This window comes from Carassius auratus, chromosome 10, assembly GCF_003368295.1.
Source record: "Carassius auratus strain Wakin chromosome 10, ASM336829v1, whole genome shotgun sequence".
In the NCBI taxonomy this organism is placed as follows: domain Eukaryota; kingdom Metazoa; phylum Chordata; class Actinopteri; order Cypriniformes; family Cyprinidae; genus Carassius; species Carassius auratus.
Window position 1 is genome coordinate 19,990,533 of NC_039252.1, and position 24,322 is coordinate 20,014,854.

Here is a 24,322-nt window from a genome sequence, read left to right on the forward strand (position 1 = left end):
ACTTTAAAATATCATCATTCATGTTCCGCAGAATACATATCTTACAGTTTCGGAGCGACATAAGGGTGAATCTAATTTTTTTGAGTGATCTGTTGGGCAACATTGGTTCTGTGGCTTAGTGGTTTAGCGCATGCATTCAAATCCATTGAGCTGTGATGTTACATTTATGCATTCATGTACATTTACCATCCTTTTTGAACTAGCTTAAAACTAGCAAGATGACTGAAAGTAATAGTAGAATGAAATCTGTGGATCAATAAAATAACACGCGGTGTATAAAACACAAGCTGTCGTTTTTAAAATGAGCCGTCTGTAACTGATAACAACAGAATGACGACAAGGGTATGCGTCGCTCGGGCTCATGCAGGAAAACCGGACGTGTTGTCAAAATGAATCTTTCCTGCGGTCTCATCTGCAATGTCAGCCGCTGTCTAATCTTCCCATCAGCCCTCACCGGGCTCTGACGCAGGTCCTTTGCAGCTTTGGCCTGCCACAAGGCAACTCCCCAAACAGGCTTGTTTCTATCTAATCTGCACACCAGAGAGAAGCGCTCTGTGTCATCATTTACACCCTCCATATGGCGCAGCTCCTCATGTGAGGACGGAAAGGCCCAATTCATCATAAGGACAACAAGAGAGCAAGGGGGGTTGGTAAAGACCCTAGATCAAGAAATAACAATATCGTTGGCTGTATAACACAATTTGATGAGATTATTCATGGGGACTCTGTTTGCTGACTTGTTGTAAAATAGACATGCAGTGAGAACTATAAACAATACAATTATATATAATGAAATATATCATCAAATAAAATGTTAACATCTCTAACTGGGTTTAAAAGCTAATAATCAATCGTGGCGTTGTGTGGAGTGAGAATCTATTTTTGACACCAAGGCTTCTTATTTGGTTCAGTTGATCATTTGCTTAGTAGTGTGCCACAGCTTTTGAGTCTGATTTGAATTACAGGCAAATCGATCTGCGACAACATGAAATTGTGCTTTTGGTCGAACCGTGTGTGCACATATCGCTCCTTTTCTGCAGTAATGAGCCGTTCCTCCACAGGCTGTGACGGCGGCAGTGGTGTTGTCTGGTAAGTGTGGAGTGGACACACCAAGCAAGGTCACTAGGGTTAATGGTTTCTCTGTTCTCAGTGACAGGGACACCGTGGGCTCTGATAGATGCCTCATTAGCCCCGTGTCTCTATCCTGCCTTCTGTGAGTGAACAAAGCCAATGGTGAAGTAAAAGAGTCTGAATGTTGAGAAGAGAAAATTGTTGTGCAACCGACTGGCGACTCGTTTACAGCAACAGACTGTGTCTTCATGCTTTCGCTTAATAATTTACTGATTGGCATCGGCTGAAATGGCATGTTTGTTCTTGCTTCTTGTCAGGGAAGGTTATCGTTTCCCCATGCACCCTTGCCAAGACTTTGTTATATCTATAATTGATATGCAGCTCAAGTCATGGGTTCTTCGTAGAGTTTCCTCCAGCCACTTTTTCTTAGAAAGCACCTCTAAAAGGAAACAGAATGGTCATTAAAATGTTTTTAACTTTCTCACCCAGATGGACAAGCAAGATGCAAGTTCTCTTCAGCAGCTCCACCCAGGAAAGGGACGTGTCTTTACTTGCTTATTCAATTGCTTTCTTAAATATCCCTAACTAGATTTGACACACTAATGCTTTTAACACTCTGTATTTTCTGGGTGAGAACAAAGGTTACTGGCACTCAGGGCCCATGTTGCCCTTAGTGCTGGCTGGCAGGATGACAAGGTGAGAGCAGACGCAGTTACTCCTGCAGGCTGTTGGACCAGAACGGCTAAGCCAGCATCACCTCTCCGTCTGCTCGTCACAGACAAAACAAACAAGGTGTCGGGTTTGGCTGACCCTTAACCCCCTGTCTTCAGCACAAGCTGACTACTGTACACTCCGTCCTGCAGTGTCATACCTTAAACTTTTGACAGTCTGCCGGCTCGCGAGTGTGCCGGAGCCGGTCACAGATCTGGGCCGAATGAAATCAGTACAGAGGTCAGGATCAGGAGAGCTGCTTGCTGTGAAAGCCAGATTTTTTTTCCCACCTCTCTATTATGATTGCTCTCATTACCAGTGTTTTTTTTTTTGTAACATTTTAAAGAGAGAAAAAAGGTTTAGGCAATTTTTGTTTTTGTTTACACAATCCAAAAATAGAATTTAATTTTAGGAATTATTAACATTTTAGCCCCTTTCACACTGGACGTCGAACCGGGCAAATTGCTGGAACATTGCCGGGTCGCCTTCTGTGTGAAAGCAAACACGTCCCGGGATTGATTCCGAGACTGATCCCAGGTCGGGGACCTAGTAACATTGCCGGATTCAGGCCTTTAAGAAGTTATAGCAATATAAACGATAAACCAAAATGAACAAAATTTTTTGCACAACATTACGGCGGTATGATTATGACTTTTAACAGCATATATTTTACTACATATTTAAACTGAGCAGTGTGGGGTTTTTTTATATTTAACTGATATTGACAATATTTTATTTTTATAACGAACAGACTGCAATGTCAATGCAACTGTGTGCGAGCATGCGGTGCCGGTGCAATCACTTGAGTTTTTTTCCTTCTAACAGTGGAAGCAACCACTCCTATTAGTCATAAAGTTAATCGGAATTGTAAACAGTTTGCCTTTGTGTACATTCACAATAAATACAAAAAATCTTTGTGTGTAAAATAAGCCTAAAGAAAAATTGGATGCTGCTTTCTGCCGTCTGATTTCCCTTCGTGCAGCACAAAAATTAACCAAAACTGCGTTTTTCATACATTTTCTTCTTTTATTAAGGAAAAATGTATTTCTCATACGCCTATTTATTTTTTATTTGTTGAACATCTCTATTTATCAGCATTTAAAACTTTATGAAAACCGAAAAACAATAAATTGTTTTAAGATTTTACACATTCTGATTAGTGCATAACTTCGTTTAAGTTCAATAGTGCATTAGTGTCATTTTGTGCAGATGCAAGCTGTAATATTATGTTTATGCTCTGTATAAATCTGATCTTTAGTGTATAAGATGCATTTGGGTGTTTGGGTGTTAATTAACCTGCTAGCAATCATTTATGATTATGGAACAATCATATTATTACTATCAGATCTGTCTTTCCATTTTTTAATCTGTCTGTCCAATATTTAAAGGGTACATAACATACACAGTTTCACCTAATCTCATGTTAATCTTGAGTACCTATAGAGTAGTACTACATCGTTCACATATCCAAAAAGTCTTTAGTTTTATCATATTTGTAAAAGAAAAATACAGCTTTCCGAATCTTTACGGAACAAGCCCAGTTCCTGGAGGCGTGCCGTGAGCGGAGCTATAATACTGATGTTTCGTGTTGTTACCATTAACATATATTCACTTATGTGCTGATTTCCAACAAAATACAGAAATCTGATGCAGTTGTACTTACATGAATGGGGTCTTTTATCACAGGGACGACTCCATGTTTTAATAGCAAACGATGTGCAAATCCAGTGTCGACTTGGGCCTTGTTTATAAAACATTCGTCACTCAAATGACCAGAACACACAAACACACTTGATACACTCCGTTGCTGCCCCGGAAAACAAACTGCATCCACTGTTCACTGTTCAACGCTGGATTCTTGGAGAAGCTGAACACGGTAAACTTTCCCTCACATCCAAAAACGCACTTATTTGGAGGCATTCTCGAACAAATCCTACGCAGCGCTGGCGACTTTTTGAAGCGCGTTAATGTGCGTAGTCTCTCTGTCCTCTGACCAACGTGTGCGTGGGTGTGCTTTTCCGACAGAAATTCTCGTATAAGGAGTTCTGCTCTGTTCCATTCTCGTCTACGTCATTAGATTCACGATCTAAAAAACCCAGCCGAAACTTATACCAACCTAGAAGTTAGATTTTCGGCACAGAAATTCTCGGTCATTCTTCTAAATTATTTTTTTAAACTTTGGCCATGTTTAGCATGAGAATCCATCTCTTTAACACTGTGAACAACTCTGAATACACGAAACACCATTGTACCCCCCCTTTAAATAAGTATGCCCCGGTGCATAGTCAACCTGGAGTGGTGGGTTTTCATTTGAAAAGCATTTTTCAGTTGTAGGACATTTTACAAATCAAGATGTGTACGAATCTCACTAGTGCTCCACAGCTTGGTGTTCTTCGTCTCTGTTCTGACAGTTCTGGAGACAGGGGGCGGGGTTTTGTTTGACATAGACCTGTGAATGCAGACACGATAGATGATCAAAATTCATCCTCGACTTCCTCCAGACAAGCACACACTGATCAAATACTTACTTGGACATGTGAACATTATATCACACCAGTTTTTGATGGATTAAAAGGGCACAATTCCATTACGCTGAATGTTAAGTTCTCAGATAAAGACTTTGAGTCTCTAATGCTCAGTCACTTACACCACTTTTACATCAAAATCATGTCATGCCTGTTTAGATGGAAAAGAGGTTTCAGTGCGTGATCTTTTGAGCTGATGGTGGGATAGGGTAACATTAATCGGGGATCTGTTGGTTTGTATCTGTTGCCTGTGACAGCTTTACCCACACAGGTGCCCTCAGCATCTGCTCCGTGTCTGGCTGAGTGATGGAGAAGCGGTAGTCCTGGGCTTCCTCCAGCTCGGATCTCTGATGTTGATGGCTTTCGCACTTGGCGATGCTTGTGCAGTGTGGTAGATCTGTTAAGCGAGAGGCCGTGGTGTGTGTGAATGCTTAAGGGGGTGTGCGTGTGTTGTCAGACTGAAACAGTGACTCAGTGCAGGGGTGGGACACTGACACACTCTGTATCGACACTGTGTAAAGCCCCAGCGGAATTGAGACTGACCTGTTCTTCTGACGTCGTCTTACCACATACACAAACAGTCCCCGGCTCCTCTCGCTGGCCTCTTGACCACAATACGCCCACAACCTAAGAAAACAGAGGTGTAACCCTGTGTTGTCAAACGGACACCCCTGACTAACGTTTTTTCACATGTTTGTATTACTCCATACAAGGCTACTCGGATGCTTGTGTGCTGTAGCTTACTGTTACAGCAGCAGAATGAATGTTCCTCATGCCTTCTGAGCAATGATTTACCGCTGTATATAAAAAAAAAAGTAATAAAAAATGTTTAAATAAAAAAATACTGTGTGTGTGTGTGTATATATATATATATATATATATATATATATATATATATATATATAATATAATAAACACACTGCACATACATTTACTATATAAACAAAAATTCATTATGTATGTATACAAATATTTGTAAATAGTCTTTGTATATCTAGTAATTGTATATCTATATATTTAATTGCAACGACGAGACCATCAGCATGGACATAAATTATTATTTTTAAATACATACACATTTAATATACCATATTAATTATATACTATTTCTCTATTATTTAAATATGTAATTTATTTTCTTTATATATTAAGATATCTTTAAAATATGCTAAAATATTTTTATATATCTATAAAGTATCAACAAATTGTGTCTCAGCTCACAATTAGTTTATTGTGTATTGGCTGATTCCCAACATAATGCATTCCATGTTAATTTTGCGTTCAATGCACATCTCGCTCATCTTGTCCCTAGAAAAGTCCCCAGGATTCATCAGGGCCTGGTGAATTGAATTGGGCCGTTGTTTTCTTCAGGTCTTTTGGTTACATTGCAGGTGTTGTTTTTTCCCATTTCAAGCCGTACCTTGAAAAGACAAATTGCTCAATTAGTGGCAAATGCTTTGGGGTGTGGATGGGCATTTTCATCAGATTTTTCTCCCTAGATGCAGGTGGTTTGTGGTGTTAAGTATCAGCTTGACAGTGTCATAGCGTGTGCACTCAGCCCAGGTTCTGAGCTGTCATGGTTAGTCCCATGATTGGTCATTAGCAGGGGAGCTTTTTTTGCAGACGTGTTTGTTGCCACGCATGACTATGGCTCGTCACGTTCCAATAAATAAGATACACCTGAACCTTGCTCATTTTCAAGCCCCTCGTATTGATATCGAGAGGCCACCCACTCATAGGAAGTGACTCATATACGGTGATATCACTCATAGGACTCGTACCTCCGTAGGAAGTATTGCATTATGCGAGGATTTGAAAGCTCTGGAAACACCGACAGTCAAAACACTGCCATTAGAGTAACATCTCCACTACGATCCCAGCAGAAGCTCTTTTACTGCCCCGCGGAAGCCACACGGCAAGCGTCGCTCTGATAAGGGAGCTGGGGGGCCGTTGTTGGCTGGCAGAACGCTGTCTCTATGCAAGTCACCATCGAGTGGCTCTGTCACCGTTCATCAGCCAAAGCATCAGTCTGTCAACCAGTTTTTCCCTCTACACCAGCGAGGGAGAGAAAGACACTGCTGTGTGCAGAGTGAGTCACGTTGCAGTGGAGAGCGAGTGAGCGGGAGAGAGACACACTCACACACTCACACACGCACAGAGCAGCTGAGCATTGAAGTCAGACAAGTTTATCAAGCGGAGGCCCTTGAACGAACCAGCCGGCTCTGCTTTTGTAAAGGACAGTCAGAGGCTTAACAAAGTCATTAAAGGAGAATCAATACAATGTGACGCCATTTGCATTCGCTGCTGCTCGATTCCAGAGAACAGGGGAAATGGGTTTTAGAGCAGTGAAGCTTGGACTCTTATAGACTGATGCCCATAAAGAAATCTGATATGGGCTGAATGAATGTGCTCCATTGTGCGCTTCCACTCAACCTTTTCTTGCTTCTGAGAATGGCAATGCAACTTACTTTACTAATAACCTATGAACACTGATGCATTTCGGCCGTGTAGTCACTTGTGCAGGTAAAGAACTAATTATTAATTTAATTATTAATCTTTTCCAGTCATTTTCCTTGAGTAATGTCTTGTTGGGACATTGGAGAGCAAGTCTTTCCACCAAGAATATCTTTAATGGATTTGATTGGCACTGGAGACCCTGGGATGTAGCTAGAGAAGCAGAAGGATGTGTGATAGATTAATGGTATCGACAAGCATTTTTTCTCTAATTTTGGAACTGAAAAGATCAAAGGCTTTGGGGAGGGAGATCACTGAAGAACGGTATGAATATAATGGTGACGCATGCAGTGGAAGAGCTTATTGATACTGTCTTTCCATAGTCATTTTCCTTAAGGAATGTCTTGTTGGGATGTTGGAGAGCAAGCCTTTCCATCAAGAACCTCTTTTGATTGGCACTGAAGAACACAGGATGGTAGAATTATTTCCCCTCAACTTTAAACTTGAAGAGATGAAAGGTTTTGGGGAAGGAAATTGCTGAAGAATGGTAAAAATATAATGGCAGTACACACAGCTGAAGAACTGTTGAAATATTGACATGCTTATTAATTGTCTTTCCTAGTCCTTTTTCTTGAGGAATGTCTTGTTGGGCCATTGGAAAGCAAGTCTTTCCACATAGAGTATTTTATGAGAGTTTTGATGGAGAGTCTTAGAAGCTCCCAAACTTGCAAGCGTACGGTAGACGAGAAGCAGAAGCGTTTGTGATAGTTTAATGGTGACTAGATGAGCCTTGTGGCGACGAGCGTTTCCACCCCAACTTTAGACTCCGGGACGAAGGTGTTCTTCACTGAGGAATGTATAGATCTTAACCTGGAGAGACCCACTAAATCTGCTGAGTTAAGATAGTCACTGCCGGTTTTGTTGCATACTACATACTTGCTCTGGCCTGATGCCCTGCCACTCCTCCAGACACAAACAAATGTGCAAACCGCTCACAGATGTGTTATGAAACATGGATGCTCATCACGTTCCATGCTGGCGATGTCATAGTACTATCATTTGGCATTTAGGCTTGCATTTAAAGGGATAGTCTACCAAAAGTACTCAATTACGCATCATTCCAAACCTGCATGAGTTTATTTCTTCTATGAAACACAGAATATTTTAACAAAATGCCTCAGTAAATTTTTTGTTGTTGTTGATACAATGGAAGTGAATGATGTTTTATTCCTCATTGACTTTCATTGTTTGGAATGAAACGTTCAACATTCTTCAAAATATATATATATTTTTTTGTGTTCCACAGAAATTTTTTTTTTAATCACAAACGCTTTTTCAAAATCAAATATATTAAATTTTATTTTAAAGTTTTCTGTAAAAACTACATTTTATTTTTTTCTATTTTTTTTCTTTAATGCATTTTATTAGAAATATTTAAATATTTAGCATTCTCTTATCTACTGTACATGGTCTATTGTTTTTTTCTTTATTTGTATATCGGGTCTCCCAATTTATATATATATATATTTATTTATTTTTTGTGGTCTCTCCAAACTTTTGGGGGTAAAATATGCCTTTAAACTACCTTTATTGGGCTGAAAATCACCTTTCTTTGACATTAAAACAAACCCTTGAAATACTTTTAACTTTTAATTTGAACTGATTCAGAATAACTGGATGCTGGCATGCCGCTTAGTCTTCACACAACTTCTGAATCTCTTGCGTCTGGCTTTGCTCTTGTAGGTGTACACCAGGACGAGGCAGTTTGCAAAAACCGGTTGTTCTTCACTTTCTGTTTGCTGCTAATGAATTTATTCAAAGGGAGGTGGCAGACCGCCTTGTACACACTCACACAGTCTTCAAGTCCTGTGTCTGTGTTTGAGAAATTCAAACAGCACCAAACACGGGCCTGGACACTGAACAAATAAAGCTGACCTACAAGGGGGCATGTGCTGCACATACAAGCAGCAATGCGGTTGCCGCTATCTCGCAGCTATAATGAGCTTCCCTCTCCTGAAAACAACTCCTCTATATCCATCTACCTAAACTGGGATTCAAGTAACATTTGCATATTTTTCCATGTCGGAGTCTTTGCTGCACGCCAAACTTGCATCACACAATCTTCCGAAGCCCAAAGGCGAAGCAAGATTATTAGAGAATGAGGCAGGTATGAGTTTAACTGCGAACATTTGTTTTTTGTCTCTCTGAAAAGAATCAGATTTCCATTTTCATCATTGTTATACACATTACATTTTTGTGGATAAGCGGTGGATGTCTGAGGGCAACACATTGAATGCACCGTCAGTTTACCTACTTAAAACTGACCCAGCACTTCAACAAGTCACAACACTTAACGGCTCAATCAGTGGCATGTTTTTACGTGCTTTTCGCGCGTAATACAGAGTCGGCACTCTAAAATATTCATGCATTGATGCCTTTATTGTGCCACACTGTCAGACACCGTATATGCTTTCAGCTTTGAGTAGATCGCAGGGCAGTTAGTTTCCTGATCTCTCAGGTAAGAGATATGATCAGTGTTCTTCTCCGCTCTCTTGTCTTTAGGAGTGTATGGATTGCGGCATCTCATTTTTCCCTCTATTTACTTGCTCTCCGTGAGATGCGTGTCTTTTTATGTCCACAATGATCTTTATTATACTCTGTTCTTGCTAACAGTTTCGAGTTTGTATTCTTCGCTGCAGCTCCGTTGCTGGTGTTGAGAGCCGTGTGTGTTTGTGTGCACATGTGTGGAGGAATGCGTTATCAGGCCCAGCCTTCCTGTGGTTTCTAATCCTCAGTCCCCTTCCCCAGCCCCCAGCCTCTTTCTCTGTTTGGCAGCAGATTCTCGGCTCTGGCTTCAGCTCCGTGGGGGAGGGTAGCCTAACCATGTGACCTAAGGCGCTCCCCCATTTGGCAGGCAGACGAATTGTGGATTTTTGGACAGGCGGGTTCCCAGCTAGTCTTTAGCTACCTCTGTTCTTACTGATACACTGGGATTGTCCTTTGGTTGAAGTTGCTGGCTCTCATGTAATGTTGTGTTAGATGGAAAAAAGTGGAAATATATATATTTTTTTTTAGTTGTGCTTCTCAAATTTGATAAAAAAGAGTTTTTCAATTGATTTATTCTATTTTTCTCAGGTTTTCAGAACTTTTGGATTTAAGTCTTTTGACATTTAGAAATTGAGTTAGTGAGGATCTTTTAAATTTCATTTTATTTTATTTTTGTATTTGTTTCTCTAAAAAACAAAAACAAATACCAATGATTTAATAACAAATTAATATTTTAATTATTAATAATTATTTTAATTGTTTAATTAATAATTATTGTTGTTGTTGTTATTAATATTTTATTTATTTTTTAATTTTAATTTCTTTCTTTATTTTTTTATATTAATAATTGATTTTATTAGTAATATTATTTTTATTATTACCATTTATCCAAAACTAAAACACAATTATAATATAATAAAAAACGAGTACCGTAATAATAATAATTATTATTATTAAAGTTTAATTTTAGCTTTTCCCAGTTATATTTCTATTTAAATACATTTTTAATAAAAATTATGGCAATTATATTTAATTACCAATACTAATGACACTTGATTTCTGTGACACTGGCAGCACCAAAAAGGATTGTGACAATGATTTCCCCAAAAGCTCTACTTGACTGCCATTGTTTGGATAAACAGGTAGTCCTGTTGCAAACTCACACCTTTGAGCCAGAGTTGTTCATTCCATCTGGTGCTGCCAGTGATGCAGAAAACACACATTCTAGCTTCAAAATGTGATGAAAAATACGAATTCAAGTGCAGAACGATAGTCCTTTTTATCCCAGTCTCGATGGTTCCTAGAATACTCTTAACCTGTGCTCTGAAAGCGCAGTCCCTGTAGAGAGCTGAATCTGCACTTCATTTCAAGAGCGCTGACGCACAGGCATTTCTCCGGCCTATCAGAAATCAAAGGCCTGTGAGGTTTTGTGTGCTGCTTGGCAAAAAAGTTAAGGCGTTTCGTGCCCTAAATGGTCACACCCCTGTGGTGCCGTCTTGTCCTGTTGTCCCAGACCGAACGGTCCTGTCGGATGGGTGCAGGAAGAGACTCTGTGTTTCACGTGCCACGAGTGGTTGAGAAAGTTAAAAGCGAGGGAAATAGTACAAGAAAGAAAGGATGGCCCACATGTAGGAGGAATTGGAGAAAGGGAGGGAAGCCCAGCAGGAACAGGTCACTGCAGGCCAGGGGTGGAACTAGAGGAAAAGAGGGGAGGGGGTTAGATGGAGCCCAGTACTAAAGAACAGTGTGTTCTGTTCATTCCAGGGCAAGAACTGTTTGTGCTGTTATCCGTCTCACAGTGAAGGGAAAGCAATAAGCAAAGATGCTGAACCTAGTTATTTCACAGCACAAAATAAGACCTAGTGCTTCAAGAGAGTGTGTGTGATGGTTTGAACAAACCTTGGCTTGTGGTTGTGCTTGTCATGTGTGTGGTGTTGGGATGTTTACTTTGGTTTGCAGGTATGTTTTAAAAGATTTCATGTTTGAAATTGAATTTGTGTGGCTTGATTCCAAAAACTTGATTCCATTTCTCTACTAGGGAAACAGATTTCTATGGCTCATTTTGCATTTAGGGGCATGTACAATTATTATTTTTTTGTCCAATCAGATGGTCTCTAGCATGAGCCCTATGATTTCAGTAATGCAGAGAATGCAGACAGAGTCGCGGAATCCAGTCATAAAAACGGAATTCAGAGTTTAACACGGAATGTCACGGAATTTGTCAAATTTTGAATGAATTAATCTAAAGTAAAAGTCAAGTAAAGGAATTTGGAAGAAACTAAAATGGAATTTAGGAAAAAATAAAACATTTCATAGGGCCCTAAAGGTTACATTGTAGCAGCAAGTTGTCTGGCTGCGACTTAAAACTTTGTTGTAATAGGAAATGTCAACACAGGAAAGAAACTGTGTTCAAGCCACATTATGGGGCCTTTAACTGTGTGTGTGTGTTCTTCACAGGCACCATATCGTGTTTCCAGTGCGGATGGATTACGGTTGTCCACTGTTTGAATAGATGCTCCTTCACTGAAGGATTGTTCCAATATGAGAGATTAATGATTAGCGGGGTGGGCTGAACTGCACTAGGCTAATTAAATACCATTAATGCTCGTCACTCAGCAGTTAATTAATCTGGAGAGCTATAAGGTTATGTGTTTTATTGATACAAACCCCAGAAATCAAAAGTAGTAAACAGGCATTTTGGCTTGATGCAGAGAGCTGATATCTAGAGAGATGAGGTTGAGCTACTTTGCCCTGCAACATTAAGAAATCAACCCAGAGTGCCCTAGCTTCTGCTGTGCTAGAATTGTGGCAGTGGATTTTGCCAGGGTAAACACCACTTAGTTTTTCTTATATCAGACAATTGATATGAAATATAATTATGTAATTGTTTTTAAAAGTAATCGTTTAATGTTGATGTATTTATTTGTTATTAATTGGATTCAAAATCAGTTTTTTCAGTTTTTATATATATATATATATATATATATATATATATATATATATAAAATGTATTGTTTTCAATATATTATTGTATTATGCATTATATTATACTTATTTTGATTTATGTAAAAAATATTTTTTGGGGGGAATTTGTTAAATGAATGCATTTCTAAATGATTATATTTTATAAATATATATGCATTCAAAACTAATATTTAATATTGATAATTTTATTAATACATTTAAAAATATATATATAAATAAATTCTCACTGCAAAATGAAGCTTATGCCTTTGCAGCTAGTGCTAGCTAGTGTGTTTGTGATTTTAATAATGAAAAAATATCCATTATTCCATACTAATGATTAATGAAATTTGTACTTAATATTTTAGTCAGCCTAATCAAAAAAAAATAAAAACCTTGAGAAACATACAACCTAATATTCTTTATACTCTGAAAATGTAAGTAGTGGTTGAGGGGGGCTTTTTTTGGTCTTCACAAACAAATTAAGCATCCCCAGTTGTAAGAACATGCATAAACCATAAATAGACAAATCCTTCATTATAGCATCGCAAAGAGGCTGAAATCAGACACGGGTTTAATAAACGGCTCTTTACACGGACGGAGCTTGTGTAATTGCTAATGAAAACGGCCAGGCGAGCATGTAAATATTGCTAAGCCCGCTTCAGTCAAGTGGTTATCAAAACACAACAATGGAGGATCTCATTTTGTCGCTGCCGCCCACCTCCCTTTCTCATCCTCCACTCAATCCTCTCATTATCCCTGTAGGTGAACCTCTCTCTGATCAACTCTGTCACTCCTCTGAGTGACTCTTCCTGCAGCCCCCCTCGACGCAGCTGCATTCATCCACCTTTCTTTTCAAGCTGTGGGGTGTCTGACCTAAATCTGTAAGGAAGGAGAAGAAAATGGAAGCGGAGAGGGATATTGAGGGGGTGGAGAGAGTGTTAGGGGTGTAGGGGGACTGACAGCCACTGATGTTGGCGGCAAATTAGCATGTGCACTAATCAAGCTTCACCCCGGAGAGTGGAGACAGACGGAGTGGCAGTGGGGTGGGGCGGAGGGGGTCTTGTTGTCATTATTAACGTTGTACAATCGAAACGCACTCGCACAAAGAAGCGACCTCTTTGGTCGGAACAAGTTCCCTGATGGCTTAAATAATTGAGCGGGGTTGAAGGCGTTATCTGCGCGGAGGGCTCGGATCTCAAAGCGGTGGCGGCAGCGGCCCTGAGAACCACCATGTTTCCACATCTCTCTTTTCTTTTTGAAATCAAATCGTGCTATAAATAGCCCTCACTCCCTCCCTCTCTCTCTCCCTCCTTCCCCGGCTTCTCCGGGCGCCGCAGAGAGCGGGAGGTTCCTGCAGTAAGGTCGTAGCGTTTGGGTCGTCCACCATTGCCACCCATCACTCTGTTTTAAAGCTCAAGCTTCACACCGGCTTTTGTCTCGGACGCTGCAGTCTGGAGATTCTCTCCTCTTGCTGTGCAGCAGCCCGAGAGATGCCACACGCTGTAAAATCTTGCTCCTTTGTGTGCGGCTCTGGTTGCTTTTTTAAACCGTGATTGGTGGAAAAGCTCCAACTCGAGGATTCGATTGCAGAACCCACCCTATCAAAGTGCAGAGAAAGATGTGCTGGCGCAGTCAGTTGTTGATTAACCCCTTGTGCCTCTGGGCAGAACCGCAGCCTTCAGAGAGCCCTCCAAATGAAATTGGTAAAAGCTACTACAGTGGTGTTACGCATCTGCCTCAGTGAGTCACAGCGGAATGAAGTCTTTGTTTTGATTGAGTGCTGTCAGTCTAATGTATCTTTCTCTCTTTCTTTCTTTCTTTCGCAGACTGCCTGCTAGGTTGAGGAGATTCGGGGTGCCCCATAGACCCCTAGGTTCCTCCGATGAACCCCATCAACTCCATGAAACCTGCCCTGCCTCCAACGCCACACAGGTCAGTAGTTCCTGCGCGTCAGCTCGGTGCAGCTGCGAGTCAGAGTGTGTTTCCTCTCTAACGACATTCTGAACTCTCAAACCCCCCTCAATCTGACACCTGCTTCCCCGAGCGCTGCACCTAACAGTCTAACCCTAGCGCTCATGTTTTGATTGTTGATTTTGCATATTTTAACTACTCTTTGGGATTCACTTCAGGGAAGCAATGTGTTTTTATTGTTTTGCAGCCTTATCTGGATGAGATTAGCCTTGGCGTGCAGTTTAATTGTGTTTTTTTCCTTTTGTCAGTTAGGTTGTTGTGTTTTGCTTCTTCGAGGCTATTCAAGGGTCCCAAAGAGTGCTTTGTGGTTATTTAGAGAGAAAAGCAAGTTCTTGATGTTACACTGTAGGTGAAGTACCAACACATGACTTTCTTCTGTGGAACACAAAAGGAAGTTAAGCAAAATGTCAAAGATGATGTTATTCCTAAAAGGAAAGCTTTTAGCAGCATTAATGTCATGTAAATAGTTAAATAGTCTAACTCTAATAGTTTATATAATTATAGTTTCCTATATATATATTTTGTTTTAATGTGCTCTTGGTACATTCAGGTAATGCTTTCATAGTAATTTGGTCTTTTAAATATTTAGTAAAAGATGTACTGCAGGATACAGTTGGTAGGTGTACTTGGCACATTTTACTGATATTTGAGCACACAAAGGGAATTATGGTTCTTTAGGAGCGATAATGAAGCAAACAGTCTGAGCATGTAAAAAAAGTGGAAGTTGACGTTTCGCTCTCACGGCAATACACTGAAGAGAAATCACCCACAGCAGCACGTGCATTGAATCCTCGCACCCACACCTTCTCCTCTCATTTACTGCACGAGTGTCGGGTTTTTTACATTTTGATTGGCTACTTTGTTTCTCAGCTGCTGATTTGCTGCTGCAGGATTTGGCTTTGAAACCACAGTTTCCTGTTTCAGAGAGCAGGGGTATCTGGTGGTTTTCCTGTAGAAGAACTTTAAGAGAAACTTCTGCCTCCTATGGAAAGCCTCTAAGCCGCCGATAGTTCAGTTTGTTTATTTGCCCCGGCAATGCAATGACCAGCCTCAACGAGGCTTTGAGCCTTTGTTGGAACCTCAATATCCTGTGGGCTGCAGGCCAGCGGATACTGTGCCGCAGGTTGAGGTGGAAATGTGTGAAGGAGGGGATCTCGGCTTTCTTCGAGGGCTTTAAAGAGAGGAGTCTTTCATGTGGCAGTGGGGTTGAGGTGTCTCGGGTCAGATCAGGTGAGAAGCTGTTCAGAGCCAGTTATCACTCGATAAACCCTCACAGGTTTCATTTTCTTGACACAGTCGAGCTGTAAGATAAATTTAGCTAGGATAGGTTTTACCTGGAATACTCCCATTCAGTGTCCAAGGTTTTTGGCACACCTGCCAATGAGTAGGTACCAGAGATGATCTACTGGCCATTAAACTGTATTTTAAGTGTTTTTATTTATTTTTAAATAACTTAAGTCACTTTATTCAATATATTGCAGTGTATCACAATATTGCAATTCAATCGCTGTTGAAACTGTGACAAAACCAAGACCATTTAGAGCTCATTTAGTGTACTCAACCTTTTAATTAGACTTATTTATATGAATATTTATCTTTTTCCAATCAAGGCTGCATTTATTTGATCAATATGGTGAAATGTTTTAAAATTTAAAATAAAGTTTCTGTATTTTAATATAGAAATATTTCATGTATTTTTATGTAATAGCTATATATTTTTAATTGATTTAAAATGGTAATTTATTTGTGTGATGCAAAGGATTGTAGAATGGATACTTTGAATAGGTTTAAAAGAACATCATTTTATAAAAATTATGATCCGTTTAATGCATCCTTGTTGGATTAAAATTATCCATTTTATTATAAAAATAAAAGAAGTGACCCTGAAACTTTTGAATGGTAGTGTCTGTTTTTCTTTGGTTTTGGATTTACGACGACAATAAAAGATGCATTTGGCTTCTTGGCTGAACTTCTGATGATAAATTGTTTTGATGATTCAATACAGTCACTGATATTTTTTTCCACCATTTCTATTTTTCCTAAAATATGATTCACTCATGTCATTTGCACCAACCAGTGTTGAGTGTCGTTTGCAGGTTATGGTTTTACCATGCATTTTTACAGGTCAGATAACAAATTACCAGCCAACTCAGTGTTATCTAATATTGTTTTTTTGGGGCTCTGTTCCAATCCCTTTTGTCCCAAGTAACCCTGATGGGCACATTCCTGTCCATCAATACCTTTTTTCCAGTCACTGATAGATATTTAGGTGCAAGTTTTGGTTGCTACCTTTTTTGAAACAGTCTTTCCAATTTTCTTTTTTTCTGGAGGCATTCATGCGCACCTTTAGCCAATTTATGAGAATGAACACCATATATAATGACATGAATGTAAGGCTGTGAAGGGTACATATACTTGAGTAGTCCATTCAATAGATTTCATAGCTTTAATTCAGGTCTAACACTTACATGCTTCCAGAGGAACGATGTACACAACAGTACATCTGATTCACAACATTCTTCCCTCACTATCTTGTTGTCATTAAAGTCAAATTAAATATGGCATCGACTCCAACGAAGGTCCATGTTTCCCTGTTTTAATCAGCGTGTGATGTAGTTTGGCTAATTATGGAAAGATGGCGAGCGATTATTGAGAGCGATCTGGTTTGATCCAGTTACACAGAAAACAGTGGATACACACACACACACACACACACACTTACTCTCTCACCCCCCTCTCCCTTGGCATCGTTACTCTTTCTTGTCTCTAAGTGACTGTGGAGTCACCATGGAAACATTGTGCGGAGTACCTCCAGAGCATGTGGCTGTGGCACGTCTGAAGTCGCAGAAAGATCCTCTCTCTCTCACACACTCACACTTCACACCATATGCTGATATCATACCAGCAAAAAAGACGTAGATGGAATATAATGTGGATAATGCGAGGTGGATCAGTGAGAAGTGAATTAGGGGCATTTTACACAGGAAGCACTCAGATGCATTAATAACCATGGTGTCTGTGTTTCTCTCGCTCCACAGTGACGGCTCTTACACATATGATCCTGTCCCCTGGCAGCAAGGCCCCAATCAGCCTGCCGGCTCCCTCTCTGTGGTAACCACAGTGTGGGGGGTAACCAATCCTACACACAGCCAGGTAAGAAGGGCCGTCCGACTGCGATGATGTCACCAGCTTGTTTACCTCAAAGCAAGCACCTCATGTTCCAGGGATGTCCTGCTCATGTCTGGTTCTCAAACAAAACATTCTTGTTGTTGTCAGTGAATCAGGAGATCCAGTTAACTGATCAATTAGTTTTCAGTTTTCAGAGCAGTCCTTCTTTAACTGAGAAATACTTATATATTCTACTTAATACTTACATACTTATAAATAAATATGAGTTACTTAAAAAAAACTTAATTGTAAAAATTACTTAACTATTTAGAATCGGAAAGAGCTTTATTGTCAAGTATTCTTGCGCATACAAGAAATTTGTTTTAGTGACACAAGCTTCCAGTACACAGAGACAACAACAACATACTGACAAAAAAAAGTAGTAAATATAAATAGACAAATATTGCAAAACCCCCCCGCAAAAAGCGATATATTTATGGATTATGATTAAATTATTAATTATTATAAATAAATAAAAAATCAATTTTATGAATCTTTTGGACATCATTTTTTAATTTCCAAACAGCAATAATTAGTATGCTATTGAACACACTGCCTTTTTCAAATGTTTATGTATTCATTTTTTTTTTTATTAATAGTTAGTACAACTGTATAAATAACCAGTGTATATATACATAAATTACATGTATTTGTAAGTAATTTATATTTATTCATTGCTATATTTATGTAATTGTTTATTTCTCAATTAAATATATATGTGTGTGTATTTATGTATGTTTGTATTATAGCTGTCAGTCGATTAATCGCATCCAAATAAGTTTTTGTTTACATAATGTATGTATGTGTGCTGTGTATATTTATTATTTATATATAGATATACACACATGCATGTATATATTTCAGAAAAATAGTTTGTTTATATATTAAATAATTATATGTGTGTGTATTTATGTGTACATAATAAATATACACAGAACACACATATACAATGTAAACAAATACTTTTATTATGGGTGCGATTTAAATCGTTTGACAGCACTAGTATGTATGTATTTGTCACACACACACACACACACACACATATATATATATATATATATATGTATGTTTATAAACATTTGTGAATGTATATGTAAGAAAATCCTATCCTGTCCCATGTCAGCAAATAATTGCTAACAAAATATGTTCATTTACATTCATGACTAATCAAAAAACTCCTTGGCAGGTTTTTGGTGCTCCCATGGGTCCGGGCGGAAACTCAGCTGGTGGTCACATGATGCCTGGCAACAGCCCGGGCATGAACTCCCCTCAGTTCATGAGCCAGCAGGGCTACCCCGAGCCCAACAAGGGCTTCATGCAGCAGGGCATGTACGGGCGGCCCAGTGGGGGATACCCGGCCGGGCCTGGATATGGGGGCAGGTGAGGAAAGCAGATATTGTCCAGTGTCCGTGTGGCTGTATTTAGACTCCGCTCCTCGTGGGAGTTGCGTGACGTCAGGCAGCGGGTGGACGTCACCACAGTGGGGGATGTGTGCGCTGTAATGTCCCACCCCTGCGCTGACTCACAGAAACACACACGCACGCTGCCATCCCTTAAGATCAATTTGCATCGCAATAAATCTTGTGAATCACTGACTCAGAGCAGTCAGTGTCCCCCTTGGTTCGCCAGACCAACACCTCGCTAATAGACAACGTGAATAATCATCTCCACTTACGCAATGTTCTACTAATAAGCCGGGTCATATTATTCAGCAGCGTTGTTACATTTATTTTATGACACGGATGCAGTGCAATTCATAACCTTCCACGTAATCTTCTCTGTCCTCTTTAGTTACCCGAATAACGGAGGGGGTTCCCTCGGGATGCCACCCCATGGAGTGCGCCCGCCCACCGACTTCACCCAAGCGGCCGCAGCAGCTGCCGTGGCCGCAGCCGCTGCCACAGCCACGGCCACCGCCACAGCAACTGTGGCTGCGATACAGGAGAAGCAAAACCAGGAGCTGAACTACGGGCCTGTAAGGGACTTGAATTGTTTTTGTTCAATTTAAGTGCAGTCGACCTTTGTTGAGGTGAACGGCACTGAAGGGAAGGTCACTGGAATAGATCTCGCCATGCTTCATTGTCCCCTTGTTTAATATCTCTGGGGGTTTTTTCATGCTGTTAATCTGATTGGTGCAAACTCTGCTTCTTTTTTTTCTGGAAAATGCACTTCAGCAATTACTATCCTGTGTGACACACAGTAACCTCTGGTTTCATTGCGCTCAATTCGCCCCCTGCTGGACAAATGCATATAAAAAAAAGCTTTGATTCCAAAAACATGGTTTTAATTATAAAATAAAAAAAAGGACAAGTATTTTCCCCTCATTTTTCCAGCAGATTTCACATGCCGCCTGTCTGCCCGGGTTTAGACGGCAGACATCACGACCACACAGGACTTTGATTGTTTACTGTGGTGACCTAGTTGCCATTTCCCTTTTATGCCCAGGGCCTGACGGCCATAAGTCATGGCGGCAGGCACGTCTCCAGCCATTGTTACCCAGCATTGGTTCTGATGGGTGTGGATCTGTGTTCTTTTGCACTGCAGATGGGTGGTGCTTCCTCTTACAACACCCAGTTCCTGTCGCACTCCGGACCCCGGGGCCCACCCGGCATGGCTCCCTCTGGAATGGTCGGCTCCAGACCCCCTTCAATGGGACCCATGTACGCACAGCAGGGCCAGAGGATGCCTCAGCATCCCGGCTACCCTGGAGGCCAGCAGGGTCCTCCGCGCCACCAGCAGGGCCTGAAACGCCCCTACAACTCTGATGTGAGTGGAGACTCATGTTCACCAACTTGATCTGTCACAGTAGCTCTGTTTTAAAACCTAGTGAGTTTTATATGACATCAGACTTGTTCCTGACAAGAAAGCTGTGAGAATCTAAGATGCGCATGTATCATTTACAGATAATGTCATAATGCATTATGAGTTCCAGGAAAGATGTTGTTTATAACTGATTCCATAATATAAAGTTTTGCTTAATAATTACCTCATTGCTTTTGTCATATAATGTTATACTGTTATAAAATAAACTGTGCTCCTGAAGAAAATAACATCACAGGAACCAGAACACAGATGTTCATAACTAATTGGCTCATAACTAAAGCTGTATTCTACTAAAACTAATCGTGTGACAGGACTTTCAAGGGTTTTGGCAAGGGTTTGGAAGTTCATTTGTAGTGTGTTCTAAATCAGCCACTTGTGAAGTTTTAGGACTTCTTTCAGTCGGGATGCTGCCTGCAAAGGCTGTAGATCGCATAGTAGCTCACTAGATTTTGGAATAAAATACTGTTATAGTATTTTTTTGTATTTTGGATTGACACTTTATTGACACTATATTTTTGGTTTGCATTTTAGTTTAGATTTTTAGTAAATGTATGTGCTTTGTCAGGCTTTTTTTTTTAATTACTATTATTATTATTTTCTTAAACTTTTTGCCAAAGCAGCATTTTAAAAGTTTTGAAAGTGTTTATTTTACATTTTACATCTTATATCTTAATTTTATTTTGCAAAAATGTCTTCTAATAGTTTTTGTTTTGTTTAAGAATAACACTGTGTTAGTGTGGTGCCTCATTATGGTGGCTGACATATTGAGATCACATAACTAGTTCAGTACACTTAGTGGAACAAAGCTAAAAAAAAATTGTTAGAAACTAGATACTGACTCCTCAAAACAACTACCTTTAATGTAAACCAAATTTAGAAAATGAGAATAGTACTGACAGTTTGGTTCTGTTCTGGAATGACTGTTCTTCTTTTCCCGCAGGGATTTCCGGGTCAGCAGTACGGCCCCGGGATGGGAGCTGGGGGCCCGTACCCAGGCCAGCCCATGCAGTACCATGGCCCTGGACCACAGCGGTCCGCTCCTTCCCCGTCTTACCCAACCCACCGAATGCCCCTCCAGCAACCCAATATGGGCCAGTATCCTGCAGGACCAGGAAACCCCAACCAGTACTACAAGGTACAAAGATCATCGCTATTATTGCTCGTACTGTCAGTTAGGATTTAGAAAACCCTGAGTATTAAACGTTAGCACGCTATGGGTGTGTGACACCTCAAATCAAGCTGCTTGTGAAGAATTGAGCCACCCTAGTAAACTAAATTAGGTTCTTTCTAATACTTGTAATCATATTTTATTTATAGCCATATTATTCAGTTTGAAAGCTGTCAGAAAGCTTTCACTTGCAAATTGCGACACACTGCACGGTATCATGTTTCACAAAGAACAGGTTCCTTATGTCTGTATTAGTGATAAACAGGCTGCCGCTTTTAGAGAAACATTTGATACTTGTGAACTTTAAAGAGGCAACTAGTCGTGAAAAGATTTTTTGGAAGTATCAGTGAAAGGCGAACCAACCTGGGTGGCTTAAAATCTGTGCCGGGTTTGGAATACAGAAGTAGATTATCACTATTCTCATATTACTAAACAAATGTATGTTTTAAGCTCCATTTAAAGTTTAAATGTAAGATGTAAGATAATTTCTAAACCATGTATCTCTGTGGAGGAAGCAATCCCAGAATGCCCTGCACCAAGCTCCCTATAATTATGCTTAACCAGGGTTGACCTGCTCTGTTTTAAGCTTGATGTTGAAAGCTTTGTTTGTTTAGCAGGCGGACCAGTTTAACGGACAGGGCAACAGCCACAGCAGTCTGTCCTCGGGAGTTTCGGGAGGCGGGTACAACACCTTCAACCAAGCTGCCGTCAATGGGGTTGGTGTTCTCTCTCGCATGCATGTGTGTTTGGTGAAACGTGAGTCGGTAGGATCTGCCTGTTAATATTTCACCATTTCGTGTGAGCGCCTCGATCGGACTTTGACAGCCGGGGTCCAAACTCCACACAGCTGAATGTGTTTTTGCACAGTATCGGTTATGAAAATCTGACTGTAAAGATAATCTGGCCGCAGATTGTAATGCCTGCGCACACGTCTCGTCTTTCACAGCCTGGACGTGCAATGCCAGGATACCCCAGCTCTCCTCTCCCAGGAAACCCCACTCCTCCCATGACCCCTGGCAGTTCGATGACCCCGTATTTGTCCCCCGGCCAAGACGTCAAATCGCCCTTTCTACATGACGTCAAGCCCAACATTAACTCTTTGCAGCCCCCTACAGGTAACACTCAGAACTGCAGCAGAAGCCTTATCTCTGGAATGTGTTTATAATTCTCTGTGATGCAAATGGAAATAAAAATGTTTTTGCTATGACGTTAAATGCTTATCACATGGAAAACATGTTTTTTTCCCCCTCTTCAGCACCTAAAGAAATTTACAACTTCCGGCAGATATTTTAAGTTGGCATGAAATCAGAATGATTTGTTTTGACTGGCTATGTTGTAAACTGTTTATGAGCATATGTTGCTCCCGAGAAAACAAAATGTTAATCTTCAGAATATTTTATCAAGATATAATAATTTTGCTTCATAAATTTAACCACATCACATAGAGACACCAGTCAAGTAGATTCCTGATGGATTCAAAGTTGCGTGTCTTTTTAAAAAAAAATATTTTACATCAAATGTTCTGTTTTACCAAATACCAAAATTGTTTATAAAAAAAAAAAAAAAACAGAAATTAGTTAAGATAATGCTCAATCATATAAAATTACAACTTAATTTAAAGCTTTTTATTTCACATAGATGCTACGGTATTATCAATATTTTAATTAGCTTTTATTTTTAGATATTTTTTCATATTATTTTACCGGTAGTTGTAGTAATGTTGAGTACTTTTGTTCATTTTATTAGTTATTTTTATTTTTAGCTTTAATTTCTTTTTATTTCATTTATGTTTATTTTATTTTTAGTCATTTTAGTACTTCAACTTAAAAAATTTGATCGAATATTTATATTTTATTTTATTCGTTTTAGTTCTAGATAATAGCAGCACTGCATCAGGTAAAGGCTAGGATAGTTTGAGTTCAACATTGTTTGCTTTAAAACAAGCTAAAACTAATACACACAGATAACTGTCAACACAAAGTCCAGTATGCCTGTTAGTGCGTCTTCGATAGTTATAACATGCCTTTGTTTCTTTGCCCTATGAGATATGAATGAAAGCCATGTGGCACCTCAGTGACTGAAACTCTTCTGTCTATAGGAAACCCCAGTGATGACCTGCGCCTGACCTTCCCTGTACGGGACGGGGTGGTGTTGGAGCCCTTTAGATTGGAGCACAACCTGGCTGTCAGCAACCATGTCTTCCAGCTGCGAGACTCCGTGTATAAGACCCTTATGTTGAGGTCCGACCAATTCATACCTTGTAGCATCTCAAGAGACTGTGAGTGTGGTCATATTTAACATTTAATCTGATCTATCATGTGTTTAACAGCCTGACCCTGGAGCTGCAGTTTAAGTGCTATCACCATGAAGACCGGCAGATGAACACTAACTGGCCAGCATCGGTGCAGGTGAGCGTCAACGCCACACCTCTCACCATCGAGCGCGGGGACAACAAGACCTCCCACAAACCCCTTTACCTGAAACAAGTGTGCCAGCCGGGACGCAACACCATCCAAATCACGGTCCACGGCCTGCTGCTGTGTAAGTACAGGGACTCGCATCGCACATTTCCTTCAGAAAATGCCTGCTTAATTACAAACATTCCTACTAATAGGATTTTTTATGCGGGTCAGCATTCATTTCCTGTTTCTTTTTCCTCGGCGTCGTCATCCTGTTGCGTGCTGCAGCTGGTTCACAGGCCGTCTGTGCGCTCCGTGCTTCAGTGGTCTGATGAAGAAGAGGCCTCCTGCCATGCGGAGCACTGTGTCCACTAAGATTAAGTGAACACTTTTACACACACATTTTTTGGAAAGAAATGAATGCTTTTATTTACCAAGGATGCATTAAATTGATCAAAAGTGATAGTAAAGATATTTATAATGTAGCAAAAGATTCTATTTAAAAAAAAGAAGTCCTT

The 24,322-nt window shown here is 40.1% G+C and overlaps 1 protein-coding gene across 6 annotated transcripts in view; it reads left to right on the forward strand.

Annotated features, from left to right (window-relative positions):
• The window catches only part of LOC113110227 (zinc finger MIZ domain-containing protein 2-like), a 37,017-nt gene extending 13,313 nt beyond the window's left edge, over positions 1-23,704 (forward strand). For 3 of the 6 annotated variants that reach the window (XM_026274308.1, XM_026274306.1, XM_026274307.1), the window contains exons 2-10: positions 14,102-14,207; positions 17,285-17,399; positions 18,601-18,794; positions 19,206-19,389; positions 19,959-20,180; positions 21,178-21,372; positions 22,020-22,121; positions 22,352-22,520; positions 23,504-23,704. In XM_026274308.1, the coding sequence (XP_026130093.1) occupies positions 14,158-14,207; positions 17,285-17,399; positions 18,601-18,794; positions 19,206-19,389; positions 19,959-20,180; positions 21,178-21,372; positions 22,020-22,121; positions 22,352-22,520; positions 23,504-23,703 (1,431 nt within the window). In that variant the 5' untranslated portion in view covers positions 14,102-14,157 and the 3' untranslated portion in view covers position 23,704. Of the gene's footprint in view, positions 1-8,405; positions 8,929-13,992; positions 14,016-14,101; positions 14,208-17,284; positions 17,400-18,600; positions 18,795-19,205; positions 19,390-19,958; positions 20,181-21,177; positions 21,373-22,019; positions 22,122-22,351; positions 22,521-23,503 lie in introns of those variants that run through there. The other 3 variants (XM_026274309.1, XM_026274310.1, XM_026274311.1) reach the window with 3 other exon arrangements.
• Positions 23,705-24,322: the final 618 nt, after the last annotated feature.